Source organism: Mastigoproctus giganteus, chromosome 6 (genome assembly GCF_048544385.1).
Source record: "Mastigoproctus giganteus isolate SK-2022 chromosome 6, ASM4854438v1, whole genome shotgun sequence".
Lineage (NCBI taxonomy): Eukaryota > Metazoa > Arthropoda > Arachnida > Uropygi > Thelyphonidae > Mastigoproctus > Mastigoproctus giganteus.
In genome coordinates this window covers 187,117,553-187,137,706 of record NC_143580.1, presented here as the reverse complement: position 1 = coordinate 187,137,706, position 20,154 = coordinate 187,117,553, and the positions used below count along the sequence as shown (strand labels likewise).

Here is a 20,154-nt window from a genome sequence, read left to right as displayed (position 1 = left end):
AATTCTTGTAAAGTAGTTTATCATACACTATATATTGAACAGTTGAATAGTGTAATAAAATTAATAAAAATACTGGCTTGTATGGAAAAGTGCATCAAAATCAAAATATACTATATTGCAAGAACAGTAATGATGTACTTGCTTAACTTTTAGACCAATAAACAAAACCAGCCAAAAGTTAAGTTTAAAAATTGTATTTCAAACAGTAATGATATCTTTGTTCTATCTATCTATATCTTAAAACTGAGATGTGATAGGAAATTTTTATGATTGATTTTAAATTCTGTACATAAAAACTTGACCACAAACCATTGACTTGCTGGAAGTAAAAATCACGTTGGGTAGTGTAATTAGAAGCTAGATCAGTTTGGCTCTTACTACAGATTCATAGAAAAATCTATGTGAATTAGTCTAAATAATTAATTAGAAGCATAGATTATTTAGAAACATCTAAATCCTTGACATTGTTTGGGCAATATTCCTTAAGTACAGTTCCCACCTGAACTCATCCATCTCATGGGAATCTCTTTCATGGATTCACAATTTAAAAGAAATTGGGAATCCATGAATAAACACAGCCAAATGTGTTTATATTTCTAAAATAATCTCATTAAATTTAAGTTAAGAGTAGCCATCCAATTTAATTACTTTTTACAAATCAGTTTACAAACAAACTTATTCATAGTTGTATTCAATAATTTTGTATTACAATTGAATTTATCTTCTCTCATTACAAATACAGAATTCTTTCTATGCTATAACTGTAAGCACATTTCTAAGATGCATATTTAAAATCAAAAAAGTGCCCAATAAAGTTCACAATATAAACAGACTAATAATCATACTAAATGATTTAAACCTGCCAAATCTAAAAAAAAATAAATAGCATGGCAGGCATAAAATATGGTTACCAGACCTATTTGTTGCAATTTCTTGGATCATAGTAAAGTTCCATATTGCCTCTTTCTGGAGTACAGACATACATATACAAGTTACATAAATTAAAAGGCATTGAGGGGGATTGATCTCACTTATTTTTAGGTTTAGGTTATTTGTTGTCTGGACCTCTGTCATATCTACACTAAATTTTTTGAATTTTGTGTAAAAATTTAACTAATATTACTGATTATATTTAAACAATTTTAAGGTCAAATCAAAAAATTTAAGCCCAAATGAAACAAAAATTATATAGATGACAAACCTAAAAATAAGCAAGATAGACCATAGTGCATTAAGGGGAAACACTTGATATATACATTTTGAAGATTATTTCAAATAATGTGTTCATTAATGAACAAAATTCTTATCAAAACTAAACTGAAAGTGCAATCCTGTCTTTGATACTTAAGTCTTACTACCAGTCACTAAGACCTATAATAAAATTATCATAGGTCTTAGTTACTTGTAGTAACAAGTAAGACATGGTAACTGAAAATGGACTTGGGCAGGACACATAGCTTGATTGAAGATAACAGCAGAGATGGACAGATGAAATTTAGGAGTTTGTGGGCAGTAAATGGATGACTGCTGCACAAAACAGAAGGAACTGGAAAGGCCTGCAGTGGATTGAAAATGACTGATGACCATTTAGATTTTACAATTTCTGAATTTTGCCCCTTTTTTTTTTCAATGGGAAAGTAGCTTCCATCTTTGTCTAAAAACATCATCTCTGTTACTTCAAAAATGAGCACACACCAATTTTATTTGAAATAAAAATAACAGTTGCAGCATGAGGGAGACAACACTACTACATTCATAGCCAGATGTGCTATTTTTTTTTTCCTATTCAAATAACTGTTTCTATTTTTTTTTTTTTTATTCAAATAAAATCAGCTTACATTTGTTTCATAAACAGAAATGACATTTTTAGATTGTGAAAAAATAGTTGATCAGGTAAAAATTTAATTTAGAAACTATAAAATCTAAATGGCAATACTTGGTCCAATTTTAACATCAAATAGAAAAATTTAATACAAACATTCCCATTGTGAAAAATATAGATGATCAGGCAAAAATTAAATTTTTGCCTGATCATCAAATAGAAAAACTTAATACACAAATCAGACAAAAATTATACAGATGATAAACCTAAAAATAAGCAAGATGTAAACACTTCATATATACATTTTGAAGGTTATTTCAAATAATGTTTCATTAATGAACAAAATGTAATCTTCCAGCATGTGTTACCATCACTAAACTGTGTTTCTAATATGAGACAATTTATAATAGATGGCAGCACAAAAAATAAGAGCTTTGAAAATTTAAGGAGGAGATCATAACTATTAGCTCTGTTGTCTGATTTGAGCTCGCGCAATCTGAAACTGAAGAAATTCTCTGGAATTCAGATACAGAGGCTGATTAAGGCTTGAAAAATACTGGAATGATTCTGTACCGAACACATAAAAGTTGCAAATGAGCCCCAGGGGCCTCCACCCTACTATAGTATAGTAGGAAAGAATAACTGCCAGAAATATACATTAATGTTCTCCTAAACCAAATTTATGAACATACCATGTAACAATACTTGGTTACATTTATACAGTCAAAGCTCTATATAACAACCCCCTAGGGAATGAGAAAAATTGTTATGTCGAAAGGGCATTATATTGATCAATTGTCCATAAAATTGCATTAGGTTAATGTGAAACTGGCTGGGACCAACCATGTAGGATGCTATAATGCATGGGACATTAAAAAGACTATCACTATAAAGAGCTTCAACTCTATAATTTATTATTCAAAAACTGGAAAAATTCCTATATAATATATTCCTATATTAATTCAGGCAACTTAAATACTAAAGTTCCAGTTCTTGTCTGGGGCCAATCTGGACACAGACTGGTACATTTAGATGAGAGAAAACTACCCTGATATCAGTTTGGCTCTTACTGATACAAATTCATAGAAAAATCTACATGGATTAATATAAATAAATAAAAATTAAACTGTGAGAGCTTAAAATCAACTAGCAGCTCAATGCCCTCCAGCTGGATTCTCTTCTTATCTCCTTTTCAATAATAATATCCAAAGAATAAATTTGAAATTCCTTTGGTCACAGTCAAGTTACACATTTTACCATTCACATAGTATTCCATTGTTACAATTATATTGCAAGTTCGATAAAAAAATTAAACGGAATTTCGCAAGTTTTATTTCTCATAATAAAAATTTATATATCCTTTTCTCTGCTTGTATATATCTTTGATTTTAAATTATTAAAATGTTCAACAATTTATGCATAGAACCATGGAAATGTTAGTTTATTTTTGAAAAACAAATAAAATTAATTTCATAAAATTTCCTATTTACCTGGTGTATAAGCTCTAAGATACATGTAAAAATCTTCATTTATTAGTTCAAAACCAATATCTCTTAACAATGTGGACTGCAAGTATTTTATTCGATTTTCAACATCATTTAAGATCTTCTCTTTATTCTGATTCCTGGAATAAATAGTTTTAAAATAAAAGGTAGTTATAGGAGTACTAAATGGAATTCAATTATAACTGGAAATAAACAAACATGAAATTTTCAGAGGTATATTTTAATTTTGCAACCTGAGCATGAATCGCATTCCATTTCATTAAAATGTATATTTTTATTATTCTTTTTAAACAATAACTCCAAACACGAAAGGTTATTGGAACCTATTACTTATACAATCATTTAGAAGATATTTATTATGGGGAGTGAAAACATAACTGTATCATTTTAAATTAAATTCAATTTAGGAAACATGAACTACAAAATACAGAAAAATAACTAATGCTGTTGATAGGGTTATAGGTGCTATTCTTCTATTAATCTAACTACTTCCCTAAATACCACACCAACAACAACAAAAAAAAAAAAAAAATAAATAATAATAATAAAATATAAATACAAAATAAACAAGGGAATAGAAAAAGAAAGGGAACCAAAGCAACATTAATCCTTGGGGAGCAAATGCATCACTCACTGCTCAAAGAGAACCACCCTCAAGAATTGCCACTAAAATCAAAATATCTTTTAACAGAGTCCACGAGCAACATATTTCCAAGGGATGAAAGCACCTGTCAACTCCAAAAAAAAAAAGTCTCATATTTCACTCACTGATTGCTATCACAGTGAGTGAAATCTGTGATTGCTATCAGTGGATGTCCTGATGTAATCCAGACATTAAGAGAAATAAAAAACCGAACAAAATATGCTATGGCCATCATCATCTTATATGGAATAAATATGAAAACATAACAAACAATGAAAATTTAGATATCAACTCCTACAATCAATGGATCCAACACAACACGTAAATATGCAACTTGTTTTTTTTTTTATGTTTTTATATTTTTTAAGCTGCAAAAAAGATATAGTAATAGTAATTGTGGCGTGTGATGCAAGAAAGCAAGTGTATAAGCTTATGCAAAAAAAAAAAAAATTCACACAACCACCCCCCTCTAAATGTTTGTCCAGTTCCTCCTTAAATTTATTAGCATTAGCAAAGGCACATGATGCAAGAAAGCAAGCTTATACAGCATCAGCCAAAAAAAAAAAAAAAAAAAAAAAAAAAATGTTACTTCACCAATCCACTTGCTCCAAATGTTTGTCAAGTTTGCCTTGAATCTATTTAAGCTATCAACTTCTACAACAACAGATGGAAGTTTGTTCCAGCAATCAACCACCTGATGGCTAAAGGCAAACTTAAGCACATCTATCCTACAACCGTCTTTCCTCAATTTGAATCTATGCCCTCTCAGGCAATTATTCTCAGAAAGAATCCCATCAGCATTGAGCATGCTCAAACCATTCAAGGCTTTATACACCTCAATCAGATCACCTTGCAGGCACCTAGTCTCCAGACACTGTAATTTGCAAAACTGAAGCCTTTCTTTGTAAGAGTAACCCTTCATTCCCCTCATCAATCTTGTTGCCCTTCTCTGTACACACTCAAGCAAATCTACATCCTTCCTAAAATGAGGCCTCCAGACCTGTACGCAGTACTCAAGGTGTGGCCTGACCATTGCCTTATACAGAAGGACAATCACCTCCTTTTTCCTGCTAATAAAATTCCTGTATATCATTGACAAAACCCCATGACCTGCTCTGGCAACCTGTCTGCATTGCTCAGAAAACTTCATATTGATGAAGTTTTTTTTTATTTCATCAATTTCCTCTATACTGATGATAAAAAAAAAAAAAATAGACAGGTTACCAGCTGCATAAACTGGTGCTGAGCTAGTTAAAGTTTGGGAACCACTTATATAGAGAATAAAAACAAAATAAAACTTTATCGTATTGAAAAAGAAATTTCAATGGAATGAAGTGATCACATTCGGTACATCTGTAAAATGTTATTATATATAAACAGTGACAAATCACATGTTCAGTTCTAATGCTGATACATGCCAAGATTTGAGTATATCTTATTTAAACAAGAAAAAATCTGGATCCTTTTTGAATTAAATTTCCATTCACTTTGATGCCAAATAAAATAAAGGGGAACAAAAGAGAGGAAAAGCTTTATTTGGCATCAAATTGGCATTAAATCACAAAGTTATTTTTTAGAAAGGAATAGTTTTTTTTTTTTTTTTAGCCAAACTGGAAGATTAGCTTCTGAACAGATGAAAAGATATTGTGGCCTTTCAAAGTACTAATAAATGCAAGCCATTATGTTCACATTGTTCCTGAATTTACACATAAAGGAGAATGTTTTGTATGAATATTTAAAGATGCTTTATAATGTTTTACTTATGTAAACTCTAGAAGGAAGGGGATGAATCAGATTGGTCCACTTGACATCGATGGTTCAACTGTTCATGATGCTGCTCAGGTGTTTTTTTTTTTTTGGTAGTTGTTGGCGCATACACTTCTGTGGCCATAATGCACCTCCCAAGGTTTTTGCAGTACTTTGATCCAAGCCCGAGGCGGGAATCGAACCCTCGACCTTTGGGTTGCCAGGCAGGCACTTTGCCTACCCGGCTAGCCCGGTCGGCGCTGCTCAGGTAGCTAACAAACTAAATCAATATTTTGCATCTACATTCACACATGGGGAGTTATTCAGGAAGGGGAATGCCATAGATGAAGTAAATGCTGGCAGTGAGCTAGATGATCTTGTAATAATTGAGAGTAAAGTGGAGGAGAAATTGTTGAAGATAAATACAAGAAATGCACCTGGGGTGGATGGGATCTATCCAATTATATTAAAGGAGGCAGCAAAGGAAGTAAGCAAACCCTTAGCCATAATTATGAGAGCTTCCTTGGACTCAGGGGAGGTACCCACAGACTGGAGATGTGCAAATGCAACCCCAAATCACAAAGGAGGATCAAAAGCTGACACAAGTAATTATAGACCTGTGAGTTTAACTTCTGTTCCAGGAAAATTAATGGAAGCACTGGTTAAAGAAGAACTGCAGGATCATCTTGACAAGAATTCAGTTATAGCTCAGACACAGCATGGTTTTGTTAAGGGAAGGTCTTGCCTGACCAATTTGATTGGATACTATGATGTAGTCACAAAAGAATTGGATGCAGGGAATAACTGATATCATATATTTGGATCTTAGAAAGGCTTTTGATACTGATGCACATGGAAGACTGCTGCACAAATTGGAGCAGTCTGGCATTCGAGGCAAATTGCTGCTATGGATAAAGGGGTGGTTGAGGGGGAGAAGACAGAGTGGTAATCAATGGACACTGCTCATCGTGGACTAATGTTATTAGTGGAGTCCCTCAGGGTTCAGTGTTGGGTCCATTATTGTTTTCTGTATTTATAAACGATATTGATGATGGTATATCAAGCTTAATGTCCAAGTTTGCAGACAATACAAAGGTTGGCAGGGTTGTCAAGGACACTACTGACACTATGCTGCTGCAACAGGATCTGGAAGGTTGAGCAGATGGGCTGAGAAGTGGCTAATGAAGTTTAACATTGACAAATGTAAAGTACTATATATGGGAAACAGCAACCCCAGAGCAATGTATCAACTCTGTGGTACTACACTGACAGTGGTAGAGAATGAAAAGCACCTGGGGGTAATTGTGCAGACAGATATGGAGTTCTCTGAGCAGTGCAGACGGGCTGCAAGAGTAGCTCATGGTGTCTTATCAATGATATACAGGAATTTTTCTAGCAGGGATAGGGAGGTGATTATTCCCTTGTAAAAGGCAATGGTCAGGCGGCACCTTGAGTACTGTATACAGGCCTGGAGGCCTCATTTCAAGAAGGATGTAGAGTTGCTGGAAGGAGTACAGAGAAGGGCAACAAGGTTAGTGAACAGAATGAAGGGTTGCTCTTACAAAGAAAGACTGAAGTTTTGCAAATTACAGTCTCTGGAGACTAGGCACCGGCAAGGTGATCTGATAGAGGTGTACAAAGCCTTGAATGGTTTGAGCATGCTCAATGCTGATGGGATACTGCCTCTTGCTCAGAATAATCACCTGAGAGGGCATAAATTCAATTGAGGAAAGACAGATGTAGGATAGATGTGCGGAAATTTGCCTTTAGCTAGTGGGTAGTTGGTTGGTGGAACAGACTTCCATCCCTTGTTGTGGAAGTTGATAGCCTAAATAAATTGAAGGCTCAGCTGGACAGGTATTTCGAACGAACGGAGGGGGTTAAGTGGAAGGGGTTTTTTTTTTTTTTTTTTTTTTTTTTTGCTGATGCTGCATAAGCTTGCTTTCTTGCATCATATGCCTCTACTAATGCTAGTTTTAAGCTTAGCATTAAAGGCAGCCACCAATCGAGTCCAGAAAATCAGTTTGTTTTAGAAATTATGTTTGTTTCATATTTGTTGATTTCAAAACTATACTTTGTAAATACTATGCAGAAGAATATATTTTAATTATGCGGAAGGTTGTTGTTATGAGTTCAAGAGAAGAATATAGCACACAAGTTTTTAAATTTAGTATAGCTCTTTTCAGAAGATATCAACATTAACTTATGAAAATAAGAGGGAAATCAGACATGCCCATTCTGTTTTTTGTTTATTTTAAAAATACTCTTTCCATAATATAACATTAAAAGGGGCAAATTTTGGGGAAAAAGAAGTCTGTCAAATCACAAACAAATTGACTGCTTGTTTTTTTTTTTTTTTTTTTTTTTTTTTAAATGTGGTTCCTCTTGTACTATTAAATCAGAGATATTTTTAAAATAGTACAAGTTCAAAGCCAAAGGTGTCCACATAAAAATATTTGGCACCTATTACTGACAGGATTTTGAATAGAGATATACAATATAAAACTAATTAGCAATTTTGGCCATTTTAAATATATTCTTAAAATGGAGTCTGGTTTATCATATGATACTGGAGATAATTTTTGATGATGTGGAACAATTACAGCATATAGGATAATGGTAGGAAGATCAATGAATTTTAGTAGTGATACAATGTCTTCATATTTGGACATTAAGCTTCAAGGGCATGAATGAGAATACAAGACTGCAATTTTTGAATACAAAATTAGATATATTCAGCCAGCACTGAAGTTGATGAAGAATATAGCAAATGACACTAGACAAGTAGCAAAAAAAAAAAATTCAGTGAGAGAACATACTCTTCTTTTGACAATGCTGATATTTCAGGATTTGTCCTTTAGCATGAGGTTATAAAATGAAACTAAGCAATTGAGAGTGCAACAACATAAAAGAAACTTCAGAATTGAAAAGCAGGAATTTTTTACTTATTTGAAGAACTCATTTCCTGTACAATCTCTAACTTCAAGTGGTCAGAAAATGCAAAGGCAACCACAGCCAAAAATACAAGGGGCATAAATTTATATTGATGAAGGATGGTTGCAGAATAGATCCGCAGAAGTTTGCCTTTGGCCAACGGGTGGTTGACTGGTGGACCAAGTCATAATGCCTCAAACTCAGAAATACCATCAAACTAACGATAAGAACAAGAAACAAACCATGGAACTATCTTAGATCAGCCTTGCCCCTTTTTTGAGGAAAGTATGATTCAAATTTTGGTAATAACCCTCATGGAGCTGTAATATATTAAATTGCCCAATCTTCTAATCACTGGTTAAAAGAACTATCTGAGGAAGAAACGTTGACTGTACATAACTCCTATTAATAACAAAACCAAGTGGGTTCATTGACCTTAGTGTTAATCAATGTTCCTGTCTTATCATTATTAGACAGAGGAGCTCAAATATGACTGGTTTCATATAAACTTTTGAACAAAGTCTATCCCAAGCATGATATGGTAACTTCCAAGTTGACTTTGCCTATTAATATTGTGTCTAATATTGTGTTCACTAACTCTAATGGCCTTCCACAAAACAATGCAGAGAAAATGCTTGCATGGTGCTAAAATCTTCTCAAAATGTGAGCTAAATATTGGTTACTATCAGATATCTTTCAGAGCAGAATATTTTTCTTTCAGCACAATGTGGTCAAAGTATTGTTTCACTTGAAGAGATGAGAGCAGTGCTCAAAGCTTTAAGTAACTTATGAACAGAATCATAAAAGGACTGTTTAGTAAGGAATAGTGCTTCCAAGATGAGCTATTTTTCTATTCTAAGTCTCTGGAAGAACATAAACAACTTTGGGGAGAGGTGTTCAGAAGGTTAGGTGACATGAAATTAGACTTAAATGTTCCAAATGTGCTTCATTTCTATCAGAAGCATGCTATTTAGGACAAGATGAATCTTCATTCATCTTGTCCTAAATAGGACAAGTCATACTGCATACCTGTCATACTGCACAAGTATCCAAGGTCATCTTATGAAAATAGCACTATCCTTGTAATTAAGAGGCATGAGAAAGTCATTACAAAGCTCTCCAAAGCCTACAAAGCAATTGTGAGATCACATATGTTAAATCTTTAACCATTCTGTCATTTGTAATGGCAAAGTAGCAATGATAGCAATCACTGAAGTGACAAGAATGTAACACAAAGTATCTCCGATTTCCCATCTGTACACAGGGTTATTACAAAGTAGCTTAACTTTAAACAGATGCTTTTACAGAAAACATCTGTAAGAACCACAATTTTAGAAACTGAAGAAAGTCAAATACATAAAATTAAAGACCACTTAAAATCTGATGAGCTACAGCTTCTTGACACGAGCACCAGCAGTTATTCAACAAACATTCCACTGAAAATCAACCTTCTTCCATACTTTACAGTGTTTTTTAGAGGTTACTTTTGCACAAGTGATTCTGGCCCTAAATTCAACCACATTTCTTGGTAATGGTGGTTGGCAGACTTCACCTTTCACAAAACTACAAAGAGAGAAATCCATTAGCATTGAGTCTGGGGATTGTGGAGGCCAATCCCCAGACTCAATGCTAATGAATTTCTCCAATGAATGGGACCAGAACAACCAACCAGTGTTCCTTAGAAGAGTGATACAAACAAGCTGTCTCTTCTCGATGATAATGAGGTGAACTGCCATCTTGTTGGAAGAACAGTCGTCCACCGAAGTCATCAGCATTGATTTGTGGTGTCAGAAAATTGAAGCATATCTAGATAAACAATTCCAATTTGGAAGTATATGGCTTTCTTTTTTATGAAAAAAGAAGGGCCCATAAACTTCCAACTCAAAGTACAGAACACACTAACTTTTGGTCTGTCACAAACATATTCAAGTAAATGCTTATCTGGTTTTCTGTGCCCACAAACATGAACACTACATTTTAACATAGCCTCTAATACGAAATGTGGATTCATCATTGAACATGATATGCTTGAGCAGGTCACTTTAATCATCATGCCTTGCACACATTCCCACATTGAAATTTGTACAATTCACTTTGTCTTCACTCAACTGCTTTTACTACTTGACAGCAGTAAGACTTCAGCTGCAAACAATTTTGTAACACTTTCCAAATGGTTTGTTGTGGAAGACCCAGTTCATGACTTGCACATGCTGTTGATTTTCTCAGGCTTCTGAGGAACATAAGCCTCACTTCCTCCACTGTTTCATTATTCACACTTTGGTCTGCCTATTCTCTTTTCGTTAGTCACACGATACTCTATATTCATAAAATTTCTGTGCCAACGATACATTTCAGAATAATTGATATACATGATACATTCAGAATTTCTGCTGAAAGGATTCTTCATAAAACGAGGGTGAAATCATCTCTGAACTGTCGTTGATGACTTTGTTTACTCAAACCAAAAAGATGTTCTTTTTCAGCAGTGGCGAAACCCATCACTTTGTTGTGCTACTGAAGTGTCTCTGGTTGGGACTGAAAAATATAAGTGCTTTTTTTGGGACAGTACTCAACGGTACGGTGTACCAGCACCTTTATTAACAGTGACTTATGACATTTGGATGCAGTACGCTTCGAAATTTGTAATATTCCGTAAATTGTTTTTACGTTTACTAGAAGGCAGCAGCACACCTCTCCAGTTCTAGCTTCATGAAGCTTCCATTTTGCACTGTTGTCATTTTCAAAAATTCACTAGAATTCTGATAGCAGTATTTCTTTGTTTAGAAAAGCATTAATGCTATCAGAAATAAATTCACTTTTTGCAGAAATTACAACTTATTAAATGATTTAGCTTCCTTATACTGTTGGCAAGTTTCAAATTAATTCAGTGTAATGCAATTTGTACATATGTGTGATTATCTTCTGTAACAGTGCAAATCAGAGCCCTTCAAATACTGCTCCTTTCAAGAATTTTATGAGTCTCAAAAAGCTTGTTTTAATTTTGCTCAAGATTTATTTCAGTATTTTCAATAACTAAATAAATTTATATGCCAAAATTCTATCAGCACTTCAGCAGGCATACCATACAAAAAAGGAACACTTGTTTTCTTTTAAAAATCTTAAAAGATAAAAAAAAAAATGAACTGTTTTAAATTATGTCACCCTGCATTTTACATCTATTATAAACAATCCACTTTTTAAAAGGCACCAGCCAGAGTAATTCACAGGCACTGTGCTTGCTCATGTACTGAATAACAAGCATGGAATATATTGTGTGCCCCTCTCAATATTATTAGTATTGTACTAAAAACAATCTTCAGCATTGAAGCATATGCATATTGAATGGTATTTTTAGAAAGAAAATGCATTATCTGTGGGTACACACTATGAAATGTAAACTGATTTGCAAAAAGAAATCAACTGGGGGGAAAAAAACAAAAAAATACTGCTGTAAACATTGATGCATGTAAAACTGAAATATAAGACATCTATGGACAGCAGCATAAGAGGAATGGGCCAAATATATACAAATTAGGAATAATAAATTAATCTTATGCTACTAACATTGTCTGATATGTGCCAATTTTTTTTTTTAAATTTGAGATCAAATCAAATCTTCGTATCTAGCTTTGCACACCAATATTCTCTAACTGGTTATACAGTATTTTCTGCTTTCATTTTGATATACTATGAATAACAAGACAAATTTTTGTCTGGCATTTAAGACTAGAGGTGAGCAAAAGCATCTACCCTTCTTGTAGGCAACTCTCATTTTTATGTGGTGCCACTAACAAGTGTCTAATCTTGCTATAGAGCTTTGATTTCACTGACTAAATGTGAACAGCTGACAAAAATATATACAGTCTGACCTCTATATAACGGAATCGATTGTTAGCTTGAAAAAAATTTATTAAACAGAAATTGTTATAAAGAAATATGACCTTTTCAACAATTCAGAAATATAGTAAAATATGAGAAATAAATCAGAAATAAGTGGGAATGAATAAATTTGCTAACATTTTAAAACAATTAATTTATTAATACATGCATATTAAGAAATGACTACTTACATGATGTGCACAATACATAGTAGAACCCGGATAAGAAATTCTCGCATAAGAAGTTTTCCCCTGTACTAGGTTTGTTTTCTTAAGTCCCAATTTCAACTCTATATGTAGTAATGTATTATTTTCCCGCGGAAGAAGTTTTCCGGGTAAAAAGTTTTCCTGCATAAAAAGTTCATGATAAAGAATACACAGTGTATTATTATAATGACGTTTTCCCATTTAATACGTTTTTTAAATATAGAAATTCTTTATTTTTAATATTAAAAAATATTAAACAATATAAACATTTGGTAATTGAACAAGTTAGTGCCAAGCAACATTTAATTCATAGAAAACCATCGAAGTAGGTGAAATGGCATAGTTTTTGTTATATCTCATATTGTGAATGCCTTCACAATAAGTTGCCCTGATATTGCACTACCTCCAATAAGCAGCGCTTTGCCAATGGAGACAACTAATGTTACTTATTCTCAGTGGATACCACCACCCAGGGGTGGTAGTATCTGCTGAGAATCCATTGGCAAAGTGTTGCCTATTCAAGAATCCATCATCGAAGCATTGCTTATTCAAGGTAGTTCAACATCAGGGCAACTCGTTGCGAAGGCATTCGTAATATGAGATATAACAGAAACAATGCCATTTCATCTACTTCAGTGGTTTACTACAAACTAAAATGATGGTGGGCACTAACTTGTTCAATTAGTGAATTTTCCATAGTCTGAGGCATTCAGCACTAAAACCTTTTTAGTATAAACATTTCGATATAAGAAATGACATATTGCAATTCTTTTCATCGATAACCATAAGTGGATACGTAGACCACGTTAAGTTTTAAGTTTCGATGGGTGCGAAGAGTTCTGATTTACTTAGTGGATTGTTGCTGTCTTATTGTAATTGTGACCTTTTAAGGTATGTTGAAACTCCAAAAGAGCTCATTCTTCCAACTTGGTAATGAGTTTACCAATAGCAGAATGCTAAGCAATTTGAAATATTCAGTATAAAAATGTTTCCCATAGGCAGAGTAAAATATTTATAAATTCTAAAATAGTACTTAAAAATGATCTTTAACTTATGTATGTGTATCTTTTCATTTTTATTTGTGTAGTTAAAATTTCATACCCTTAGGTCACTTTCCCTTCTAAGAAATTCCAGTCCCTTAGAAAACTTCTTATCCAGGTTCTACTGTATTAGTACACTTTTAAGAATTATTTCATAAAATATTTGGTTATTTTTTGTTGTACACTGAATTTTACTGTACATTATTCATAAAAAGTGTGCATTTGTTTAAACACAAATATATTTTCTGGCACATTTTCTTCACACTGAAGGCCTCAATGCAAAGTTTCAAATGCTGCCAACATTTCATGTTTGGAAGGTTAAAAATTGCCCTCGTTTTTATCCAACTCATCGTCTATATTGTCACTAGTTCTTTGAATAGTCTCCAAAATGGTGGAGGCACTCGGATATTCAGCTACTGTGACATCATTATCGACTACTAAAAATTAGTCAAGAACGATTTCTCCGCCGATCAAGCCTCTCACTTGAAGTTCTTCCCACGATTGCTCAATATCATGTAGAATTTCATCCCTCTCATCGCCATTTTAACAAAATCTGCTTTTGCAAAACAATTCTTAATCGTTGTTTCCGTCGCATCTTGACTCCACACTTTTGCCAACTCTGATATGCACATCTGCAAATCTATAACAAAATCTATAGATTGGTTGGTTGGTTTCTATTCTCAGTATAATTTTTTTTCAGTATGCACCTTCGGCAGTGCTTTTTCAAATTCTTGATAATGCCGTGGTCCATTGGCTGCAGTTTAGACAAGGTATTCGGAGGGAAGAAAACAAGCTCCACACTTGTAAGTTTCGAAATTACTAAGCGAAGGTTGGCGGGGCAGTTGTCAACAATCAACGTGATTTTTCTGTTAACTTTCGCTATCTTGCTATCAAAATTTAACATCCACTGTTCAAAAATTTCACTTGTCATCCAAGATTTTTTGTTGTAGTTGTAAAAGGTATAAGATATGTTCGTGTCAGACGGCATCTGGGATTTCTCCCATCTCCACGTGTGTTTGCTGTATCAAGGACAGTACGCTGTCAAGCCAGAGACTTGCAAGTGTGTGGGCCATGTCTGTGCAGTGTGATGTGCTGTGCCCATTGTTTGTCCGGCTTATTGGCCACCAGGCCCCTAGTGGGGCCCGATGTTGCCCATACCTTGTCACATGGAGGCTAGCCGGGTGTGTGTGTTGTAGTTGTAATGCAACTCTAACGACTTCACTCCTGTGAAACATCAAGGTTGTTTACTTTTGCCTATTTACAACTGCTTCAGTTTTTCACTACCAGCCATATTTGCACAAATCAAGACTAATTCTTTTCTCCTTACTATTTTTGCAACCTAAACATTTATCACCTTTAAAAGTCAGTGATCTTGTTCGGCAACAAGAATGTTTCATCAACATTGAATGTCTTTGGGCTAATAGTCCTTAATTTTTTTACAAACCTGTTTCTTTCCTATAGGTACAGTCTTCTTCAATTACAACTGCACTTTCACCAGAAATAACTTTTTCGATGCTTTTTAAATTTGTCCAGCCAACCAGAACTAGCTTTGAATGTTTTATTTCCCAGAAAAGATGTGTACTCCATAGCCTTTTCTTTTATTAATGGCCCTGATATCGGCATGTTTTGGTCTCGAATCAGCTTCGCCCACCTATAATCGGCTTCATCTACATCTTCATATAGGCATAATTTTGCACACTTCCAACTTGGTCCCGTTTCCTCAAACATTTTAAGAATCAAAACACTGTTTTTCAGAATGGTTGGCAGGGATACCAAATTTTAAAGTGATTTCTTTTCTTTTTTTTTTAACACCCCGATCTACACAAGCACTTCCACACTGTACTCAAGGATTTCCTCTTAGAAATTGTAAGGTTACTTGCACAGCAGCTAAAACAAAACTGATTTAGGGACCACTTGTACCTACCATGTAAACAGAAACTGCTGAAATTTAGTGAAAGTGTGGGTGACTCATTTCTGCCAAAGAGGAAAACCACTTTCTCCCAATTCTCTAATAGGGTGCTTACAGCAGAAAACAGGTTGACCACAGCCAATGTCTGTGTCGGGAATATGCCTTAATCTTTGCCAATGGCTGTGGACGTGTAGATAGCAGTTGACCAGTGCAACTTCTCGGTACAGTAGATGCGGTTGCCCATAAAAGTTATACAGTACAATCACCGCCACCTTGTCTTTAAGGTGGCAGTGGTTGTATAGGTTTTACGGGCAACACTAAATTTTGGAATGTTTCAGCTCTTAAAATCTAAAGGGATTAATTCTTAATCCTGTTAGCTCTTAATTCCTGCTTTCTACAACATCAGCTCTATTGCCTAAAGGCCAGAGGCGTGAAAAATGCGTACCCAGGTCTCTCGAAATCAGTTTGTTATATGGAATTTACTTTCAACGTAATGACCAAGGGGAAATCAAAAAAATTTGCAATAGGGAAGTTCACTAAAGAAAGCTTATGGGCCTCTCTTTAGTGACTTTCCTCAATTTGAATTTATGCCAAGAGGTCATAAATTCAAATTGAGGAAAGACAGTTGTAGGATAGATGTGCACAAGTTTGCCTTTAGCCAGCGGGTGGTTGATTGCTGGAACAAATTTCCCTCTGTCGTTGTAGAAGTAGATAGCTTAAACAGATTCAAGGCACAACTTGACAAACATTTGGAGCGGGTGGATTGGTGAAATAAGGGGTTTTTTTTGGTTGATGCTATATAAGCTTGCTTTCTTGCATCATGTGCCTTTGCTAATGCTAATTACACAATTGAAGTGAGTGTTCCTTTAGGCACTTCAGATCACAAATTAGTGATTGTCTCTTCTCCAATGGAGCCTTTATCTCATGGCTAATCCCAACCTTGTATTGTTTGGCATTACAAGAATGCAATGGGAAGACCTACGAAATTTCTTTTCTGCAGTTCCTTAGTCGGATTACTGTTTCAAACCTTCTGATGTCAACGTTTGCTCAGATCATGTAAGTGAAATTATTCTTGTAGGAAAGAAATCCTTTATTCCACAGTCCACTTTAAAATCTCGTCCTTTATCTAAACCATGGTTTTCCAATAAATGTGCTAAGGCTATTCAAAGAGAAGAATGTTGTATATCATAATTGGCTTGTTTCCAATTCTTCAGAGTCATTTTCTGCCTACACCAAAACTCGCAATAGTTGCAAAGCAGTTATTAACCAGTCCAAACTAGATTTTCAACAGGCTAAAAGTAGAAAACTTGCTTTTTGCCCTAATGGTAGCCGAGCATGCTGGTCTCTTGCCAAAGCTATTTGGTTTCAACTTTTGCCCATCTCTGCTCCCACCTCTCTCAAACCCAGATGGTTCTGTTGTCACTTCAGCCAAGGATAAAGCTGACCTGCTAGCATCCCCTTTTTTTCCCAACTCGTGTATTAATGATCTTGGTAAAACACCTCCCACCATTCCCAACATGCTACATTCAATGCCTCCTGTGGTCTTCAGTCAAAAGGATGTCAGAAGGATATTGACAAATCTTGATGCTAAGAAAAGCTCTAGGTCCTGATGGTATTTCTCCACTTGTTCTCAAAACCTGTGCTCCTGAACTTACTCCTGTTCTCTACAGCCTTTTTTCACTTTCTTATTCCAAGGATATTTTTCCTTCTGCTTGGAAATTTGTCATATCCAGCCAGTTCCTAAAAAGTGTGACAAATCCCTCCCATCCAATTATCATCCCATTGCAATTACTTCTACTCTTTCTAAAGTAAGGGAGAAATCAATTAACTGCCAACGCTTAACCGAGAAACCTAACCTTCCGCCTGATCAACGATCGCCAGTATGGATTCCGTCAGTGTCAATCCACTGGTGATATTCTGGCTTATGTTACCCATTTATGAGCAAATTCAATAGAAAAGTTTGGTGAAACACAATCAGTTGCTCTTGACATCTCAAAGGCTTTCGATCGTGTTTGGCATAAAGGTATTCTAAACAAGCTTATGGTTTGCCAACTGTCTTTTGTAATTGGTTATCCAGTTTTCTCTCTGATCGCTCACTGAGGGTGATGGTAGATGGCTCACTGTCTTCTAACTTCTCCACTAATGCTGTTATCCCCAAAGTTTCAGTACTTTACCCCACGCTTTTCCTTTAATATATTAATTAGCATTTAGCATTAGTAGAGGCATATGATGCAAGAAAGCAAGCTTATGCACCATCAGCCAAAAAAAACTTCCACTTCACCCCTCCGTTCGTTCGAAATACCTGTCCAGCTGAGCCATAAATTTATTTATGGCTATAAACTTCCACAACAAGGGATAGAAGTCTGTTCCACGAACCAACTACCCGCTCGCTAAAGGCATATTTCTGCACATCTAACCTACATCTGTCTTTCCTCAATTTGAATTTATGCCCTCAGGTGATTAATCTGAGCAAGAGAAAGAATCCCATCAGCATTGAGCATGCTCAAACCATTCCAGGCTTTTTACACTTCTATCAGATCACGTCACTGGTGCCTAGTCTCCAGACACTGTAATTTGCAAAATTTAAGCCTTTCTTCGTAAGAGCAACCCTTTGTTCCATTCACAAATCTTGTTGCCTTCTCTGTACTCGTTCCAGCAACTCTACATCCTTCTTGAAATGAGGCCTCCACACCTGTATACAGTACTCAAGGTGCAGCCTGACCATTGCCTTATACAAGGGAATAATCACCTCCCTATTCCTGCTAGAAAAATTCCTGCATATCATTGATAAGACACCATGAGCTACTCTTGCAGCCCGTCTGCACTGCTCAGAGAACTTCATATCTGCCTGCACAATTACCCCCAGATCCTTTTCATTCTCTACCACTGTCAGTGTAGTACCAGAGTTGATACATTGCTCTGGGGATGCTGTTTCCCATATGTAGTACTTTACATTTGTCAATGTTAAACTTCATTTGCCACCTCTCAGCCCATCTGCTCAACCTTTACAGATCCTGCTGCAGCATATAGCATCAGTAGTGTCCTTAACAACCCTGCCAACCTTTGTATCGTCTGCAAACTTGGACATTAAGCTTGATATACCATCATCAATATTATTTATAAATACAGAAAACAATAATGGACCCAAAACTGAACCCTGAAGGACTCCACTAATAACATTTGTCCATGATGAGCAGTCCATTGATTACCACTCTGTCTTCTCCCCCCTCAACCACCCCTTTATCCATAGTAGCAATTTGCCTCCAATGCCACACTGCCCCAATTTGTGCAGCATTCTTCCATGTGGAACAGTATCAAAAGCCTTTCTAAGATCCAAGTATAAAATATCAAAGTTATTCCAGTTCTTTTGTGACTGCATCATAGTATCCAATCAAACTGGTCAGGCAAGACTTCCCCTTAACAAAACCATGCTGTGTCCGAGCTATAACTGAAGTCTTGTCTAGATGATCCTGCAGTGCTTCTTTAACCAGTGCCTCCATTAATTTTCCTGGAACAGAAGTTAAACTCACAGGTCTATAATTACTTTTGTCAGCCTTTGATCCTCCTTTGTGAATTGGGGTCACATTTGCACATCTCCAGTCTATGGGTACCTCCCATGAGTCCAAGGAAGCTCTCATAATTATGGCTAAGAGTTTGCTTACTTCCTTTGCTGACTCCTTTAATATAACTGGATAGATCCCATCCACACCAGGTGCCTTTCTTGTGTTTATCTTCAACAATTTCTCCTCCACTTTACTCTCAGTTATTACAAGATTATCTAGCTTACTGCCAGAGCTGAATACATCTATGGCATTCCCCTCGCTGAATAACTCCTCATGTGTGAATGTCGATACAAATATTCATTTAGTTTGTTAGCTACCTGAGCAGGATCATCAACAGTTGAACCATCGATATCAAGTGGACCAATCTGATTCATCCCCTTCCTTCTAGAGTTTAAATAAGTAAAGAACTCTTTGCCATTTTTCTTTGCATCCCTTACCAAAGATTTCTCGTAATCTGCGTTCGCCTGCCTAACTTCCTTTGTAACTTGGTTACAGATCAACTTATATCTATCATAGGCTTCTGTGTCACGTGTTAATTTATGTATCCCATGCATTTTTCTTCTCTGCCATATGTCTCATTAGTTCATCTGACATCCATTTAGGCCTAAACCTTAAACAATATTTCTTAGTTGGTATGTAAAGCCTAGTAGCTTCCAAGATAAGTTCTTTGAATGCTTCCCATTTTGAATTTGCTGTTGGTAATATCATCAGTTGGTCCCACTGTACAGAATTTAAATACTGTCTCAGACCATCGTAGTCGCCTTTACAAAAGCAATAACCCTTCCCTTTACCCCTGATGGTAGTTACCTCTTTGAGTAAATCCCACTTCGGTACACTGTGATCACTGCCACCCAGTGGTTCCTTTATCTGCAGATTCTTAATGCATGAAGAATCACTACTGATAATC

The 20,154-nt window shown here is 35.4% G+C and overlaps 1 protein-coding gene across 1 annotated transcript in view; it reads right to left on the bottom strand.

Moving 5' to 3' along the window:
* The window catches only part of Trax (Translin associated factor X), a 48,590-nt gene that overhangs the window by 10,095 nt on the left and 18,341 nt on the right, over positions 1–20,154 (bottom strand). The window contains exon 3 of the mRNA XM_090375562.1: positions 3,313–3,446. Within this exon, the coding sequence (XP_090231688.1) occupies positions 3,313–3,446 (134 nt within the window). The remainder of the gene's footprint in view (positions 1–3,312; positions 3,447–20,154) is intronic.